Here is an 18,884-nt window from a genome sequence, read left to right as displayed (position 1 = left end):
ACCTTATTTCTGACTGGAACCAACGCAGTTTAAAACTTTTTTGATTGCATTGTTCACCCATAACAAAGCTGGCAGAGAATGTGCTTTTTTTCGGGCTGGAAGTGAACAATCAATTGTGGCGCCTCACCCTCATGCAGCAGCTTCTTGGCGTGGGAGGGCTCTTTGCCCTGCGGCTGAAAGAAGGCATAGATGCACTTCCTCACCAGGTCCTCCCAGCCAGGCCGGCCCGTTGCTCGCAGAGCGCTCGTTTCTATGGAGATGATCTTCCCTGGATGGGAGCACCGTGCACAGACACAGACACACAAAAGATCAGCGTGCACAGATTTCAACAGTTCCAGTAGCCCCCCAGTGAGAAATTCAACCTTTCCGACATGCTCTTTACTTCTGATATTCGCTGTTTTTCTTTCGTTTTCCGTCTCCTCGGACACAAATGCATCGCATCGATAAGGGCAGAGCGAAACAACATTTTCTTTACCCATGTGTGCTTGCATGCAAGCCAACGGGCAGTCCATTAATTACTACAGGAAACCACATAAGCTACCATACGTGCGTGAACTCCACCTTCTGCTTTTCACCTGAAGAATTTAACCTTTTGTGGAGGAAGAACCTGAATAAACGAAGCGGCGAGCACGCAAGCAACGTAGCTTAAACGCCAAACTGATCTCTGCAGTTTGGACACATTCAAGTGAAGAATGAACATTTGTATTTAGCCCAAACTGGTGCTGAAATTGTAGGAAACTGCTTGTTATTTTGTAAATCAGGCTACACAGAAGCAGAACAGCCCACTTGCTTCTCCGTTAGTGTTATTGGTGTCGACTCCAGGTACATATTCCATAATATTCTGTTGGTAAACAGCCAAAATGATCCTTTCCCAGAGAAGTTTTCACACACATACATGGAAACATAGCATAATTCACAGAGTGGTTCGAAAGCTTTACTTTAACAACAGTTTTATTGTATTAAAACAGCTTTAGAACACATAGTTATGCCACAAACTGCTCAAAATCTGACACGTGCCGAAGAAACGCTCTAAAAAGTCACTACAGTCCAAGCCCAGTTGCCCCTTTTCTTCTGAAGATGGAGGATTAGTGGCCTTGCAAAAAATACTCTCCAAAAGAAAAGCGACACCTTGTCCGGAGGGTAAAGGGCAAGTGTTCGGGTCGAGGGTGAGAAGTGGGCCTAAATCTACACACAAAGTCACCGCTTAAGGGAAGATGAAATGTGACACTCACTAGTCTGTGTGCAACCAAAGTGAACATCTGAGCAGGAGAATATTTAAGGCCCAGCGTTAAATATGAACAAAGGAAATTAAATTAATTGAATTAGACCTCACATCAGCCTCTCCCTGCACTCCTGCATGTTCTGCTACTTTCCCGTAACTTTAACATGCAACCCGTGGCTGTGTGTTACCTGTGGGATCCTGCTTCGTGATGAAAGACTCGGTGCAGACGGGCTGAGCGCGAGGCACCCGGCAGGCGATACAGATCAGGCAGCTCTGCAGCTCTGAAGAAACAGAGGAGACGAGTCAGTGTGAGTCAAAAGCAATACGGACAGACAAGAATAACACACCGCATTTCAACAGATCTCCATATATGTGAAGCTGTAAGGAGATCATTTCTTTATAATATATACTGACGAGCTGTTGAAGCTCAAGCCATTGTGGTGTTTGTGCAAAAAGGATGAATAATAAAGCTTAATCAAAGCATTGAAATGTGATCACAGAGCCTTGGAGACTTTAATCTTTTCCACCGGGGAGGAAGACTAAGATAAATGACTGACGGACAGGAAGAATGCAGGACAGCCTACAAGGCCAACTCTTATCAAAATGAGGAAACACGCACTGAGCTAAAGAGCCAAAACTCTGCGAAGCAGAAACTACATTGCAATCTATCAAGGCCTCTGTATCAAAGAGTGCAAAATATTTCAAATGTCCTCCAAAAATCTGCAGACGGTCCAACTGTGGAGATAAAGAAAAGCCCAGAGCGTTACATGTGAACCCGACTTTTATGCCGTTTAAACTTCCAATCATGAAATGTATCAATTTTGTGTCCTTTTTGTGCTTCCAAACCAATTACTGTCTCAAATTAACTCGATTCCTGACATAGTCCACATTTACAGTAAAAAGGAAACAAAAACAAGGACCATGACGGCGTTTCCACGTATAAGAAACACTGAAAAACTAAACCTATTCTGTCCTTTAACAACACACAGAAACATGTCAGAGGTGTTAAAAGTCACCTTCTGAATCCTAAAGCCATGACAGAACAGAGGAAGAACTTATACGGCCATCTTTAAACATGGAAATAAACAACATCTACATCAAATACAACAAAAATATTGTACATTTGCTTAATTCAGCACTACAAAAGTAAGAAAAAAAAAGCTGGACAGCATGAATCCAGACTGAATATAAAGTATATAAAGACTTATTTCACCCCCTGGGGTTCTCCTCTGTGTTTACAAACTGAAATGCATCGACTCGGTGTAGGAAATAGCTGCAGGCCGTGTGCACACACCTTCGACCTCCTCCTGCAACGCCCGGGGCTGGGACACGGTGAAGCACTGCATGATCTCATACTGCTGCCGGGCCTCCAGGTTCTCTGAGTCCGCCTCGTCCGGGGGCCTCTTCAGCATGCGACAGTTAAAGGTGTGGCTGCTCCTGCGGGCAGATTCCTGTGGCCACGGGCCGCCGTTCACTGGACAGAGAAACTTCAATCAGACGCGGTGCCTGTATTTAAAACTCTTTCACAGCCCAGACACTCCAAGCAGAGACAAAGGGGGCATATTATACAGAGAAATCTGTTTTTATTTCCACTCGCTGCTGTAGCTTAGTCTGCTTGGTCTTTTGCTTTGCCATTAACATAAATCTAATCTAAAGAAATGACCGAGCTATTGATGCTCGACCAGAAAAACCGTCTTTCTTTAGGAAACCACCAGCAGAGCTACAATAACAGCCACTTAAAAAACAAATACAGGTGAATATCGGCCATAACGTCGGCCAGTATCTGTTACATTCTGCGGTTCATTCTGTGTATGTCAGAGGGATAAGAAGCCAGGTATTAGAGAACAAGACCCTAAAATGTGTAAAACTAACAGAAAACAAAGCAGCACCTGTAACAGTAAAGATCACATAGATGCTTGAATCAAACAAAGTCGATGAAATAAAGAAAAGGAAGTAAATATAGACATACAGATTGGTTAAATAAATGCATATCTTCATTAAAAAAGGTGAAAACAGTGATCTTTAAAGTGAATATCTGCTCTGAGCTCCTTTCTCCTCCAGCACAGCCTGAACCCTCTCAGACGAGCTTTCTGTCCTTTCTTTAAGGAGTCTTCAGGAATAGTTCTCCAGGCTTCTTGAAGGACATCCCAAAGCTCTTCTTTGGATGTGCGCTGCCTTTTGTTGCGTTCTCTGCCAACATGATCCCACACTGCTTCAGTAATGTTGAGCTCCGGGCTCTGGGGAGGATTCATCCCTCCATCAGACCTGCTGCCACTGATTTTCAGCCCACTTCTTGTGTCCTTTGGCAGAGCTCAGCCTTTTCTCCCTGTTTCCCTTCCTTAAGAACGGCTTCTTGACAGCCACCCTTCCATGGAGCCCATTTCTGATGAGGCTTGGGCCAACAGCAGATGGATCAGCTGAAGGTCCAGATGCATCTCTCAGCTCCTGTGTCAGGTCTTTGCTGGATGTTTTCCTCTTTCTTAAGGACATCACTTTCAGATCCTGTTCATCTGCTGTAGATAGTTCTTTAGGCCTGACACTTCTTCTTCTGTCCTCCACTTGTCCAGTTTCCTCAAATGTTTTAAGGACACACTGCACACCATGCTGAGATATGCCAAGTTTTCAGCTAGCAGCTCTTTGGGAATCACCTTGTTGCTGCAGAAATCCTGTTTTCTGTCTGCCAGAGTGTGTTAACTTTGCTGTTTTTCACAGATGCAGCTAAAGAAATGGGAACAAATGATGTGTCTCTGTGACAGGCTGCCATTTAAAATGCCTTCTTTGTTAAGTTTTCTGACACATTCGCTGGTTCATCCCTTGAGTTAGGTGTCTTCTTTATAATGCTTGGATTCAGAGGTCAATGTTCAAGTGGTTTCACAAAAAAAGTGGACTGAAAATGAGCGAAAAAGCAGCCAAAGTCCGAAAGAAAAGCTCTGAAAGACCTTCAGAAAGCTGGAGAACTGTTGCTCACGACCATTTTAAGAGATAACAGGAAAGTCTGGCTGGTTAAAAAGAAAATATAAAGAAATGAGGGCTGGATCAGGACTTTCGGACAGTATCTATATATTTATATACCACACACTCATTCAACCTGTAGATTATTAAAGGAGAGTTACAAATCTTAAAAAGCTCAGCATCTTTAGATTAAACATCATGATGAACACTGAAGCTGCTTTAGCTGAAAACAAAGTGAGACACGGAGTTGCAGCTTCATTCACGACGCATCTTTCCAACTCTTCGAACTTGCCTTTGAACCCTCCTCCTGAGCTGAAACTACAGCCATTGATTTTCCACCTGCTTTTGTCAGGTGTCCAGTTTCCTCTGCTGCAGTGCTCGATCTGCAGCGATAAATCTGGCATTTCCATCATTTTGGGGAAGAAAACGAACGTTAACGGTTAAAATCCACGAGCTGCGAAATCAGGAGCAACTTCGTCTGTGAACATGCAGAGAAAGAGTCTCTGAGTGCAACATATTTTTAAACGTGTTCTAAGGAACAAGAGGAGCTGCAGCTGCAGGATTAAGAAGAAATTTCTTCTCGACCTTGTTTTCTGTTCTCTTCCGTCCTTAAACTCCCGACCCCAGGCGCCTTCCACTTTCATTACAATCCTCTCTTCAGATTGCACCTCAACAGTAAAGTAAATAGTGAAATAACAGTGAAGTCTTGTTTCTTTGTCACTCGCCCACGAACGTGCTGCCTTTATACACTTTCCAGCTCAAATATCATCAGCAGCCTGAGTGGAAGATATTGTTAAATTAAAGTTTGCACAGCTCGTCCTCCCTCCCGTCTTCACAGCTCTTCAATCTCACCGTAACGACCGAATCTTCTATTAAAAAAACCAAGGTAATCCTTCAGATAAACTTACCGAACTTCTTTCAAACGCAACGATGCGCGTCCTGAAGCTGGCAGAACGTGTTTAAGTGACTCACCGAGGCTTTTGGGCAGCAGATTACGAACAAATTCGTTGTGATCTCCCACGTGGAGGATGCTGTAGACGCTGGAGGTCATCAGCTCCTCCTGGGTATATCCAAGGTAACCGGTCACGTTCTCAGACACGAAGACGATGCGGCCCTCGCGGTTGACCACGAAGAAAAATCCGTCGAGGGCCTGAATCGGACGGAAAGGAAGCAGGAAGAGAAGAGAGGAGAACGACAAAACCAGACTGAGTGTGAGTGTGCGACAGCTGGAAATGTCAACGCCACAGCGGCGGTGATGGCGCGGGTTGTTTACCTCGAGCAGCATGGGCCCCAGCGCCTCCTTCTCCACCAGCCCATGACTACTGGAGGAGATGTCGCTCTTCTGCACATCGTCATCCGGAGAAAGAAGAGCTGCTTTTTCTATCAGGAGGAAAAAACAAAACAATCAGTGCAAAAGCCTGCAAAGACACGCCTTAAAGCCAGAAAAACGTCATCGTCCTCACCCTGCTCACGCCGTTTGATCTGCTGGATTTGGTCCACGGTGCTCTTGAGGATGTGGCACTTGTCGGGCTTGACGCTGAGGCCGGCGATGTCGCCCATGTTGGAGGACAGCAGCTCGGCCAGCTCCTCGATGTAGCGGCACTCCAGCTCCCGTCTCCGCTTCTCCAGGCTGCACGAAAAAAAACACACACAGGGCGATCCAAAATAAGACTTAAGTTGCAATCGCACGGCGGCCACTAATCCACGAGAGAAGCAGCGCCGACCCAGAACAAAAAGGCGAGAGTTTCAAGTCAAAGCGAGAAGATAAAACTACCAAATGTTGGGATTCGTTGTGGTTTGAAACGTGGCTGCAGCCCGAGTTTTAACCAGAACAAAGAGATCACATCACATCACCCCAGTTCTCAAGTCTTTACATCGGCTCCCGGTCAGATACAGAATAGATTTTAAAGTTCTGCTGCTCATCTACAAATCACAGAATGGTTTAGGTCCAGAACACATGAATGACATGCTAGCAGAGTATAAACCCAGCAGAGCTCTGAGATCTGCTGACTCAGGTCAGATAGTGGAGCCCAGAGTTCAAACTGGACCCGGTGAAGCAGCTTTTAGCTGTTATGCTGCTCACAACTGGAACAAACTACCAGCAGAACTGAAATCAGCCCCAACTGTGAGCACTTTTAAATCCAGGTTAAAGACATTTCTCTTTCGGTGTGCTTATGGTTGATCGTCTTTATGTAAAGCACATTGAGTTGCCTGTGGTATGAAATGCGCTGTATAAATAAAGATGTGTCGAGGCCTCAGAGCGTAGGATCACCAGATACTGAAGCCTGCCTATTCCTGGCCGAGGCTGTACTGGGACTGGCTGCTGAGAGAGCCTCTTGCTGGTTTAAGGCTGATTTATGGGCGCCTACGGAGAGCCGCCCGCCTATGTCAACGGAAAGCCTCCCGGAGACGCTCTCCATGGCTTGCGTGCGTCGGCCAACATTCCTATCTATCTATCTATCTATCTATCTATCCTTCGATGCGACGGAGACTCGTGGAGACCGCAAGGCCTGTGATTGGTCGGCTGACACCATCATTTCTGGAATCACTTTTCCGGTTTAGCTCCTTCCTCTCAGAACAACAACACCGCCATTTTTGAAAGAGTTTACTGTAGCGACGCCTACTGATCGGGAGGGGAACTGCCTTGCGTATTCGACAGCCCGACAGAGAACTTCGAAAGGACGGAGAGCTGACGGAGAAGCATACTGAGGCCTTCGTGGAGTAGGAGGAGTTAAGCAGGAAGCCAGGAGAAGATGGGAAGTGACTGGAGATCGCTGCAGACCGCCACCTGATGACATCTTCTCTTGGCCGAGAGCGTCAGCCACTTCTGACCGAGTCAGAGTTTCACACAACAGAAGGAAAGCCCCTCAAACCAAAAGACCTCGTATTTACATGTCTGACAGCAGAACTCATCTCTTTGGAAACATTAACCGTCTCTGTCGGCAAAACCTTCAAAACCGCCGAGTGACGGGATGAGTGAGGAAGAAAATCTGAAAAATGGGAAGCTGGTTAGAGACCGGGAGGATGTGCTCAGACATGGATAACCTTAATATTTCATGTCGTACACGAGTTCCTGTTGAGTGAGACGCAGAGAGGAGCCGGGGATTCAACGACTGGGGAGAAAAAGCAGGAACTTAAAGTGAATTTACACGAAGAAATTAAAAGGCTGGAGTCATGTGACAACTTTTTTTTCTTTCTTCCATTTCCAACACACACAAACAGAAAGAAACGTTTGCAACACGAATCATTCGTCTGTTTTTCATCTGAATCATGAAAGATGATCCCTGATTTTTCGAATAACTGAGAGAGAACTTCACCTGTGAAGCTCTAATTAGTCTAAAGAGTCTCTTTAAACCAGACTCTGGGGACCAAGGACGAGCTCCAGCATTTTGTCGCCCAACCGCAGCTGAATTTCTTGTTATACTTGTTATATTCTGCCTTCATCTTTCACGTCAAAGTACTTCGCTTATTACAGTTTTAAGAGATTTAAACTTTCACATTTTTTCTTCTTGTTTCATCAGAGAGAAGAAATCAATCATTTCTGTGTCTCTTAATCAACAGGTGGCTTCAATTATGAGCAGAATATGGTGAAATGCACCATTAAATTACAAATACTGTAGCATTTCTGTTATTTAAACCTCCCGTAGACCGGATCCAAACAGGCCTTTTACTCTGGTGTCAGCAGGCCGCGCAGAGCATCCAAACTGACGTGTAAGAGCAAGGCATGCGGCGAACGTGAGAAAAAGAAATGTGTGCATGTCAGAGAATGTGTATGTGACAACAGCAAAAGTAGGTCAGCGCGTTGGCCGGCCAGAACACACAGGCGTGGCGGCTGACGGAGGGGGAGGACGTCCGCTGTGTGAAATGCGCAGGTCAGAGGCTGCTCGCTGGGCTGTTCCCTCAGCTTTTTCACACGCATTCAACTAAAAACAGTCGTTTTAAAGCCGTTACTTTACCTGAAACTGACCAAAAGCTGAAGCTACACATAAAGAAAGAAAGAACAGATGCCATGATTGGAATGTTCTTGGCTTTCTTGGGCGAAAGGAAAGCTTTCACTGAGAATTCAGCTGCGTTTCTCTGATAAACTTTGACTTAAACGACATTAACGGCGCCGGCCGACACACGAATTATATTTTGACGGAACATTTCTGGCTCTGATTACGTTTCGATAAGCTTTGGCGGCATCAAAACGCCCATTTCCACCCAGAGTTGGGTCCATTTTCCCCTGAGACCGCACCTCAGTGGGGTTCAGGGCTGGACAATCTGAACCCGATGAATCCAGGAATATGCCCTTCCCTCAGGGAAAAAATAATAGCCTAATGATGGAAAAAACAGGTCATTCAGGTAGTCACACCAGCTCAGTTTTGGGCACTAAAGGTTGTTGTGATACTAGGATTTTAAACTCAAAACAGATATGAAGGAAAACACCATCACCGTAATACAGTTTTCAATACAACGGAGGGAAAAATGACTGATTAAAGGAGCATTTCATATACTTTCTTACTGCCTCCATTACTGGTAAATGTCCAGCATCTTAAAACATCCTTTAAACTAAACAAACCTGTTGGGTTTTTATGTAGGTTTAACGTTCTGTTCAATACCAGAACATCGATCAATAATGATGCTCAGATGGAATAAACGTGAATGTGTGGGGCTGCACACACAAACCGTGTCATTTCTGAGTCAGAAATTCACTTTAACTCAGCTTTTGGAATGATTAGAATCACAATAAGTGAAAAGCAGCTTCTCTTTTACACAATGGCTGGATGTAATCAATCATTTATTGTAATTTTAGTGTCTTCTGTAGACTGATTGGCGGATTCCTGCCTTCTAACAAGCTGCAGACAGGCCCGCTGCAGGTCGTTGCTGGTGTTTAAAGTTGGTGGTCGAGTCTGTGAGCAGCCATCTTGTTTGTTAAGCAATACAAAAGACAAAGAAAAGCTGAGTCCTTTAACTTTGTAGACAAATTTCTGGCCTAAAAAGGAAAAAAAAAACAATAAAAAAGTGTTCAAAATAACATCAGTAACCAGATCAATCACTGCTTTTGGTAGAAATTATAAGTCTACATGGTAAATGATTCACTAGTTGGTGCAGTAGAGTAATAGAAAACCAACAGTCATGACGTGCATGCTGCTGATTCTGTGGAGTGGAGTTAGTGAGGTCATTCATTGTGGGAAGCAAACAGGTGTCAGACAGGTGAACCTTATCTGAGAACAAAGAAAAGTTGAACAGAAGGGAGAACATCTAAAGAAGTGCAGACAACCATCAGCTGCTCAGCCAGAATGAACTCTTTAAAATGGCCTCCAAAACCAGAAAAATGTGGAAGAAAAGGGCAGAAACTCAGCCTGTGATCAGAGAAGTTATCCGTGAGGACGGAAACGGTCAGAAGACGCCCGAGTGAAGCCAAACTGCGGGTGTTTTAAGCAGACGTAACAAACTAATTTGACACGATTTTCTTCCCGTTTTGATCGGGAATAGAACGTTCTGTGTTCCCAATGCATGTATTTTGAGCTTCACCGACACGCTGCTATCATTTTGTACATAACTGAGCATATGCAGACACGTCCTCCTGCTAGCATTCCCACGTTAGCGCGAGCACCGGCTGTCAGTTAGTTACACACTCATGCACAATGTTTAACTTCTTTAAGACATGGCAACATGTAAACTCTTCTAATCTCAAGATTTTTTACTCCTTTTTCGTCAAGCCACCATCAAAAGTGAAGAAAATACGAATGAGTGAATGTCGGTCGGTGTTTACCTTTGCCCTGATGTGTCGCATGGCGAGCCCTTCCTCTTGCGTGACTCTGGCGTGGCCGGGTCCAGAGGGCTTTCCCCGACGGCACTCATTTTTAAACTGACCTGCGGAGAGGAAACACAATGAAGAGAAACGTCAGGAATTAAACGAGCACAGCCATCACCGTTCAGTTGAGTCACGTTCAATCGTTTTAAGCCGCGAAGCTGTGCAAGAAAGACCGTTCCACTCAAAATGATCCAAAATATACGATATTATTTCGTCAACTTCAGTTAAACTTTAGGACAGAATCCGAGCAAAAAGACTTAGAAACAACACAAGTTTTCTCCCCTTGTTGGGAAATAAAAACGATGAATCTGCATCTACGGCTCAGGTGTTCGGGTCTGTCGAAGAGGCAAACGCATTTCCATTTCCCAACGGCACTCTTCGTGGAGTTTAAAGGGATAGTTCGCCTCTTTTGACATGAAGCTGTATGACATCCTGTACTATCAACATCATTTATGAACATTTTTTTACCCCCTGCTGCGTCCTGTGAGCCGAGTTCCAGCCGAGTTTTGGCCAAGCCAAATAGCGCCAAGCGATTGTGAGGTCTGACTTTCTCCTGGAGAACGATTTTGTGATGCAAATGTATTACTCTTTTGAACGCATATTGTTTAGAGAAGCAAAACGCTTTATTTTTTAAACCCCAGCCAACTAGCCGGACTACCTGCGTCAACGCCAAAACGAGGCTGGAACTCGGCTCACAGGACGCAGCAGGGGGTAAGAAGATGTTCATAAATAATTGATAATTGATAGTATGGGATGTCATACAGCTTCATGTCAAAAGAGGCGAACTGCGAACTATCCCTTTAAGTTATTTTAGAAAAGTATTGTGCCCTCCAACACAACCTCCACCTGCATGTGAAGGTGGACGACCTACCGGTCAGCAGATGTTTGCATCTCCGTGGTCTCTGGTGATCTCCAATAATTAAAATGCAGAGTTAATCATGCACAATAGACAAGTAAAAACATAAATACGGTAAATTCCAGCATATAAATCCCGGATTTAGTGCCGACTAAACCCTGCAGTGATGTTCCATCTCTGAAAAGCCTCCTTCGTACATTTCTCTCACTCTTCTGTGCTCCTTAACGGAGTAATTCTTTTTGCAGCAAAGTCCACGCGTCACATCTCTTCATCAGTATGGTTGGCATGGCAACACAAAAATGCTGCGACATCTGCAGAAGCACAGGAATTAAATAAGGTTTCTGCAGTTTTTTTTTTTTAAATTAATTAATTAAAAGAAAATTGTTTATTTCCTTCCACACGCAGCGAAATAACAAAAAAAGAAGAAGATTTTATGTCGTGTTTGGGAATCTTTAGAGGTAGTTGCATCAGTTTACTGGGGAACGACAGAACCTGAGAGACATTAAGGCGTACGAGGGCCTTGGGTTTGCTCGTGTGGAAGCTGGAAACTTCCAGACTCCGAAGCCTACACGACAAAAGATGAGTGTCGATCCGTTCTTTTCCAGTGCGAGTTATCCAGGTAAACACCTGTAAAGCACGGACGAACGCTCACAGACACCAACAAAACCCTTTATATCTACAGGCGAGGAAAAAAAACAACAAGAAAAGGCAAACCTCCCAGTCACAGAAGCATTGTGGGTGCGGCAGCGAGGCCGTGCTGCTCACAGCCCTCTTTGTGCTCCCGACAAAGGAAAAGCTCTTCTTTAAATCAGCACAAAACACACAAATTAGCCTGGTTTCTAGGAGGCTGACTTCAGCACATATTCAGCATAAAGGTTACGCTTTCTCCCCGCCGTTTAAAACAGACAAATTAGGCAACAAAGACGGTGCAGACAGGCGGATAAGCTCATATCTGACGAGGCTTCGGGCTCGAAAATATAATCAGCAACATGTTCATTAAGGTCCGTGATTTGCCTCAAAAAGTTTCGGCAGCGATGGAAAAAGGAAATATCTTTAATGTTTGCGTTTAATTGACATGTTTATTCAGAAAAAGAAATTAAAAACTGCCAATCACAGGTTCTTAAAGGCTGAGAGAGCCTGTTCGAATGTCTTATTTAAAGCCTAAAAAGGCTGAAATCACAGAAGAGACGCACCTCTATTCAAGCAGCTGCTTCAAGACTTTCCTCAACCACAGAGCTGCATTATGTCACTTCAGGCGTCTCTTCCACCTCTCCCTCGAGTATTGTGAACTTCTTCAGAGCGCCACAGCGCAGGGAGTCAAAGTCTGTCTCCAAACGCTGAACGGTAACAACGAGCGCTGCCGCCATCAGACTTACGCACACCGTTTTCAGCTGGATTCCTTCAATGAAATAACGAATGATGAAACTTTACGTCTTTAATCTTTCATCTAAAAGCCAAAAAATGCCAAAGATATTCAGAATTAAATCAGCAGATACAGATCGAGTAAAAAAACTCCTTCTGTGTGGACTAATTGCTTTTACTCTCACACACAGCAACAGCGTTTACAGACAAAGACGAGAGGCTCCATCTTCCCAGAATGTCCTTGCCTTCACAACGCTTTTGATTCATTATTGTTAACAAGCCTAAATAATGGTTGTTTATTGGCAAAAAGAGAACACAAGTTGCAGTAATTACACATGATGATGTGCCGTGCAGCATCCACCGAGTGCTCCGCGCTGCCTTACTTTATATAGATGGTTTTTATTAATTAAAGTATGTGAACGGCGGCGTGTTTGCGCTGTGAAGGCACATCCATTTAGACTGAATCCTATGTGCATTTAGCTGATGCTTTCGGCGTATTTCCCGTCTTTCTGCCTCCGTGACTGCACATCCAGATCGCATCCCAAACAGCAAAATAAGGAGTTCTTCTCGACTGTGTTTAGATGAACTCGATGAGCAGCGGCTGCATCCACGGGTGCACGATCACAGCTTAAATTTTCCTTTACATTCGAGATGATGCAGCGCGGCTAATTACATACTTAATAAATGCAAAGCTGAAGCTCTCTGAACACTTCAGGGCTCGGATGAAACCGTTATAAACCGATTATAACCTGTGTGAAGTAGTCTAAAGACCCCTCATTCATGTTAAACTTCGGAATTCATGCTTGCTTGATGGCTGCCAATCAGCTGTTTTCCTTCCGCCTCCGAATGGAAACGTGTAACATGGTGTTTTTACCTTTCAAATTCACCAAAGTGCAACCAAACGCTGGCTTCTAGTGCCGAGGGGCCACAAACCGCCCGGCTGCTGCACACCCGCTCCTCAAAACTACGTTATCAGCAGCAACCGTGTCGTCATGGCAGCTTTTTTACCGCCAACCGATCATCAATAGTCACCGTACAACCAGGAAAAAGGAAAAGAAACGCTCTCCGGCTGTGTCCGTCTGAGCCGATGAGACGTCAGATAAAAGTGAGCTAAAGCTTCCTCTGGTTAACAAACCGTGGGGGGGAAAAAGAGGAGATGTAGCTTAGATACAGTCCAGACATTTGTTGTCATGTATATACAGAAAGAAAACACCAGGCTGGGTTATTTCCCCATTTGGACACGGATCCTAAAGGGCAAAGTAATGCCAAAATAAACAGGGACATAAACTGCGCTCAGATGGTCCATATGTGGGGAGATAACAAATTTTTACATTACAAGCAGATGGAGGAAACCAAAAACACGATATCCAGTCAGCAACTGCACCGTTCGTTGGCCTATTCAGTGCATATTCACCCTGCTGCTGTAACTTCAGCATAATTAATATAGCCAACTGTCATCATTAGAGTTTAGACTTTAGTCTGAAAGCAACTGATCTGCTGAGGAGAAGCTGAGCTGCAAAAGGTCTGATTTTTTTTACACACAATATGTGGCTAATCTATACACAAAGAGCCACATCAATGTGAAAATATCATCACGTTTATTTCTGGTAAAATTACAATGCAAATCAGTCCAAAGCTTCTCGAGTGATCCTGCTAATAATGAAGCAGTAAAACGTCAGATTTCCCCAGTTTTAAGATAAAATATTGAGAATTTAACATGAAATAAACAAGAGCACAGACAAAGCACATCCTCCACCGAGGCCATAAGAGCGTTTACATTTTCCTTGTGATATACGAAGAAGTCATAATACCAGTGATGCTTCATGTGGAACAAACAGTAGAAGTAGCTTTAAAAAAAAAAAAGGCTGAACAAGACATTCTGTCTCCTCATCAGCATCGGGTTCATTAAACCGAGCTAAAGGCCGACATTTTTTATAAATAAAAAGGTTCCGTTTACACCGAGTCCCAAATCTGCTGCAACAACAAAGCTGCCCTATCAGGAGGAAGCCGTCGCCTGCGCCACAATGGATCCAACGGATGGATTTTTTTAAAGAAACATCAATATGTCGTTTTTACACGGCAAACACCCGTCCGAGTGTCAGTGTTCACACGCGTGTGATCAGTCACTCGGCGCTCTGAATGCACAGCGAACACAAACAAACGGATCTATAGACGGGTGAATCCGCTGCTTAATTCTGCCACTCACAGCACAACTATCCTGTTAAAAATGGTTGACATTACTCCATCCATCACGCCCACGCAGCCCCGACGCTGCGTCCCGCTAACTGGAGATGTTGTCGTGTCACTAACTGCGCCCACGCCGCGTCAACCCCTAAATCTTTCCGCACGGCTGCTAATTCTGAGCCATAACGTAAGCTCGTTACACTCCGTTTGGCAAATTATCGTGCTAATTTTACAGCTCACGCCCCTACTTCTCCACCCGCTGCTCATGCACGTCAGATGTTGAGATACTCCTCAGCTTCCTTTCGCAGTTTGTCTTAAATAAACACAATCTTTTATTAGAATTGGAGGTGAGCCTCCCTGAACTGGAAGCGGGGCTCCGTACCACTGAAAATAACCCGAGTAATCACCCAGCTCCTGCAGCCCCCCACCCCGACATGTCCCGAGCAGGTGGGACTACAGGCCAGCACAGGTAGCGTCGCCTCAAAACAGGGTCCGACCTTCACCGGCAACCAGTTCACATCCAAAACAGACAGAATGTCGTCAAGGTAACGGGTCTAAGTGAGCCTCACACTGTTGCTTCAAAGCTAAACATCTTCTAAAACATTTTATGTATCTGCTTCCATGATATAGTATTGTTTTAAATTATATAGCTGTTGTATCTCTTTTAATTTATTCTTTTAATTTTTTGTTTTTATTTTTCTGTACAGCACTTTGGTCAACTGAGGTTGTTGTAAAGTGCTTTATAAGTAAAATTGGATTGGATATATATCCTAGTACATGATCCGAGTATGAAGAATTTTAAGGCAAGGCAAGTTTATTTGTACGGCACAATTCAACAACAAAGCGATTCAAAGTGCTTTACAGATACATTAAAACAGTAGAAATTTCAATTTTGAACAAAAAAAGAAGGAAATAAGAACAATAGAGTAAAAATGTGATTAAGTTTTGAAACTCAAGCTTCAGAATTTTTACAGCATTTAATCATAAAATGTCCAAGTAGCCCAAAGATCTATTAGAATAACTCACTCCACGTTAATAACAAGCAACCAAGTAAACTAAAAATCAAAATTTGCAGGAATTTAAGGTGGAATGGCGACTTTAGAAAGCAGCTAAATATGGTTTTTCATCCTCCGTGGTTCAAATCTGAACTTTAAATCAACATACAGAGGATGTTTTTAAATATATACATTTCCCACCAATGATTGGACATAAAGAAAAATCCAAATTTCAAAGAGGGCAGAGCTGTGCCTCACATCCAGGACTCTAGAAAGCACGACTCTCTGCAGACCCAAACCAACATCACGCCGACCTTCTGCAGCTGAACAACATGGAAGAACACAACAAGTGGAAACCCTTTACCCTTTCCTCCCGGCTCAGGATGACTCCATCAAAAAGAAGTCTCTGATCTGATCAGATCTGACCCCTCATTCATGTTAAACTTCGGAATTCAGGCTTGCTTGATGGTCTCCTGGTTGGCGATAACCGCTGCCAATCAGCTGTTTTCCGTCCGCCTCCGAATGGAAACGTGTAACATGGTGTTTTTTTTACGTGGCTTTTGACTCGTCAAAGTCATTTTTACCTTTCAAATTCACCAAAGAGCAACCAAATGCTGGCTTCTAGTGGGCCGAGGGGCTTCTTCCCGTGACTCTGATAAAAGATAAAACTCTGTGACTGTCAGATAAAAGTGAGCTAAAGCTTCCTCCGGTTAACAAACCGTGGGCGGTAAAAAGAGGAGATGTAGCTTAGATACAGTCCAGATATTTGTTGTCATGTATATGCAGAAAGAAAACAGCAGGCTGGGTTATTTCCCCATTCGGACACGGATCCTAAAGGGCAAAGTAATGCCAAAATAAACAGGGTCAGAGGATGTAGTTCTGTTTAAATGATCCGCTCTGAAGCTTAAAGGTGGTTCTGTTAGGCTTTGGGCAGCTGCCGGTATCGTAATAACACGGCAGGTCAACAACTGTGGCGCCATCTTCTACGACGGTGATGTTCAGTTTCATCAGATCTTAAGCTAACCCAACATCTCTGGTGTGTTTCGGAGCAGGAGTTAAAGAACCGACTCCACCTTCCACCTTAATTAACCCACAGTTAAATAAAAAAGCCTCAGGACCATCTAACCAAATGGAGACATTTTCAAATCCAGGTTAAAAACATTTCTGTTCTCATGTGTTTATGCATGAAATCTGCACGACATCTTTGAACTTATCTGGACTGTTGCTTGTTTTTAAATTCATTTAAATGATTTTATTTGTTTCTCTTTATATTCTTTTGTGTATTTTTAATGCTTCTTCCACTCCCTGCTGCAATGCTTTTATTTTATGTAAAGCACTTTGAACTGTTCTGTACATGAAATGTGCTATACAAATAAATTTGATTTGATTGAACTCTTATTTCATATTACTCACAGTTTAGGTTAAAAATGCATTATTTGGCACAGCTACTGTAACTGTATGGTGCATGTGACGCACGAATGAGTGGAATAAAAGCACAGATCACTGATCTTATATGAATGACAACCTAAAACAGCACAAACACCCGTAATTAGTTCCAGCTGCAGCGTGCCTGTAGCCTCGGTCCTGACTCGCACTTCCACACGCATCAGGCTCGCAGCCATCGCACAGGAAGGGCATTTAAAATGAGCACAAGCAAAAACAACTGCCCCCTCTAAGCCACACACCTGTAGGCCAGGTGAGCCTCCACCTTCTGACCTCTCCCGCCCCGCTCTGCACGAGGGAGGACTGAGCCTTCGATCGCCAAAGAGGAAGAAGAAGAAGAAGAAGAAAGAAGCAGCAGCAGCAGCGACGGCGCAGCAGAGTGAGAAATACAGTCCTCTGCCTCCTCAGGCATCACAACCGCCTCGCGTCTCTTTAGGTTTTCTCCCTCAGAGCTGTTTTCTCTGTCCGTCTCCCATTCTGCATGCTGGCTCATGCACACACGTGCACACGCATGCATTCAACAGCAGCAACGTATGGCTGGCTTCAGGAGGGGGGGGGAGTGAGGAAGAGACCACCAGGTGGAGAGTGGGTGGAGAGATGGCGGATTACCAGGAGGTAAACCACAATAGGAAGCATCAATGACACGAATCACTCTTTAATAATCCTTCCCATGTCAACGCAACCTTTCAGAGGGGGGGCATTTAGCTCGGCCTTTCTGGCACCGGGACAGTGTTGGATAATTACTAAACCTGTTCAAAAAAGACCTCCCTCACCCCTTGACACGTTAAGATGTTCACCACATTCTCAGACTTAAATGTGATGGATATTCTAGGAATGGTGAGAACAGAAGGAACCACCAAATGTGGAAATTTTCCCCTAGAAAGACAACACAAAAGACAACAAAACTAGTTATGAATTAACCTGATGTTAACCTGTAACATTATGCAAGCGGCTCATAATCTTAAAGCTAAACAAAAATCACCACCTTGCTGTTTCACACAGCGCCGCCACCCCTCTCTGTTAGCCCGAGATGGTACGGCCCAAGAGAAGCTGCTCAGTCACTGTTGCTTAGGTCCACCCTCCGGCATACAGGACACAAACAGAAAGCGAACACAGCTTCATTCAAAGAGGCGACAGAGAAAGCACCGACTCACTCCTTCATCTCATGCGAGCCGAGGAGCAAACTGGCCGCGCTTCCCATCGCCTTCACCGTTTCTGTGCAGGTTTTAACACGCTCATTTCTCAGCCGAGCGCCGCCGACGTGGGAGGACGTCGGTACGTGCCTCCCACATGAGGGCAGGTGTGGCGTTAGTTTACTCACAACTCAGTCAATACACAAACAGGCCGCCCTCACGCAGCCAACAATCAAACTCAAGCGTCAAAGTTTTCCCTCACAGAAGCGCCTCATATTCAAACTACCGCCTCATTCGGTTTGACCCTGAGATGCACGCTCTGACCTTCAGCTCGTGCACAACACAGCAGATGAATTTGGTTCGTTTTACAGAGTGCAGCAATCTTGCTTTCAGGAACAAAATATGACCCCGTCTGTGTGGATAGCTTACTCACGTGGCCCATAAAGAGGGCTTCGGTTAAAATGTAGCCTCAGCTCGAAATGATTCAACTCTTTAAACGCCGCTTCAGTAGAGACGAGGTTGCATACATGGAATCCAACGACCCTCACTTAATCCATCTGCCACATATCTAAAGACAACTTATCAATCACATTATCAGCATATTGATTAACTGCTGGGGATCCAGTTAAGCCTAGAATGTCTTCTTATATCCTATTAACCCTCATACCTGATTTAAAACACAACCATTTAAAACACTATTTTTATTTTATTTATTTTATTCTATTTGCTTGTTTTTACTTTAATTGTTTTCATATCTTTTAGTGTATGCTGCTGCAACAAAACAATTTGGGATGAATAAAGTATTTATCTATCTATCAACTTAATTTCTGAAAAGGGACATTTTTGTCCCCTTTTAAAACGACCTAAAAATATCATATGTTAATATTTGTTTCCGCTTTTTTTTCCGTAGATCTTTTATTCCACTTCAGTTCTGATC

At 44.1% G+C, this 18,884-nt stretch overlaps 1 protein-coding gene across 5 annotated transcripts in view; it reads right to left on the bottom strand.

The window, feature by feature from the left end:
* ncoa1 (nuclear receptor coactivator 1) overlaps positions 1–18,884 on the bottom strand; it is a 50,833-nt gene that overhangs the window by 19,754 nt on the left and 12,195 nt on the right. For all 5 annotated transcript variants that reach the window (XM_075459710.1, XM_075459712.1, XM_075459714.1 and 2 more), the window contains exons 3-9: positions 9,933–10,033; positions 5,638–5,804; positions 5,448–5,554; positions 5,147–5,324; positions 2,517–2,696; positions 1,411–1,503; positions 128–268 (exon numbers count right to left, since the gene is read on the bottom strand). In XM_075459710.1, coding sequence (XP_075315825.1) covers positions 128–268; positions 1,411–1,503; positions 2,517–2,696; positions 5,147–5,324; positions 5,448–5,554; positions 5,638–5,804; positions 9,933–10,021 — 955 coding nt within the window. In that variant the 5' untranslated portion in view covers positions 10,022–10,033. The remainder of the gene's footprint in view (positions 1–127; positions 269–1,410; positions 1,504–2,516; positions 2,697–5,146; positions 5,325–5,447; positions 5,555–5,637; positions 5,805–9,932; positions 10,034–18,884) is intronic.

The sequence above is a fragment of the Odontesthes bonariensis genome, chromosome 24 (genome assembly GCF_027942865.1).
Source record: "Odontesthes bonariensis isolate fOdoBon6 chromosome 24, fOdoBon6.hap1, whole genome shotgun sequence".
Lineage (NCBI taxonomy): Eukaryota > Metazoa > Chordata > Actinopteri > Atheriniformes > Atherinopsidae > Odontesthes > Odontesthes bonariensis.
The sequence above is the reverse complement of the archived record's forward strand: the minus strand, read 5'-3'. Positions and strand labels throughout refer to the sequence as shown.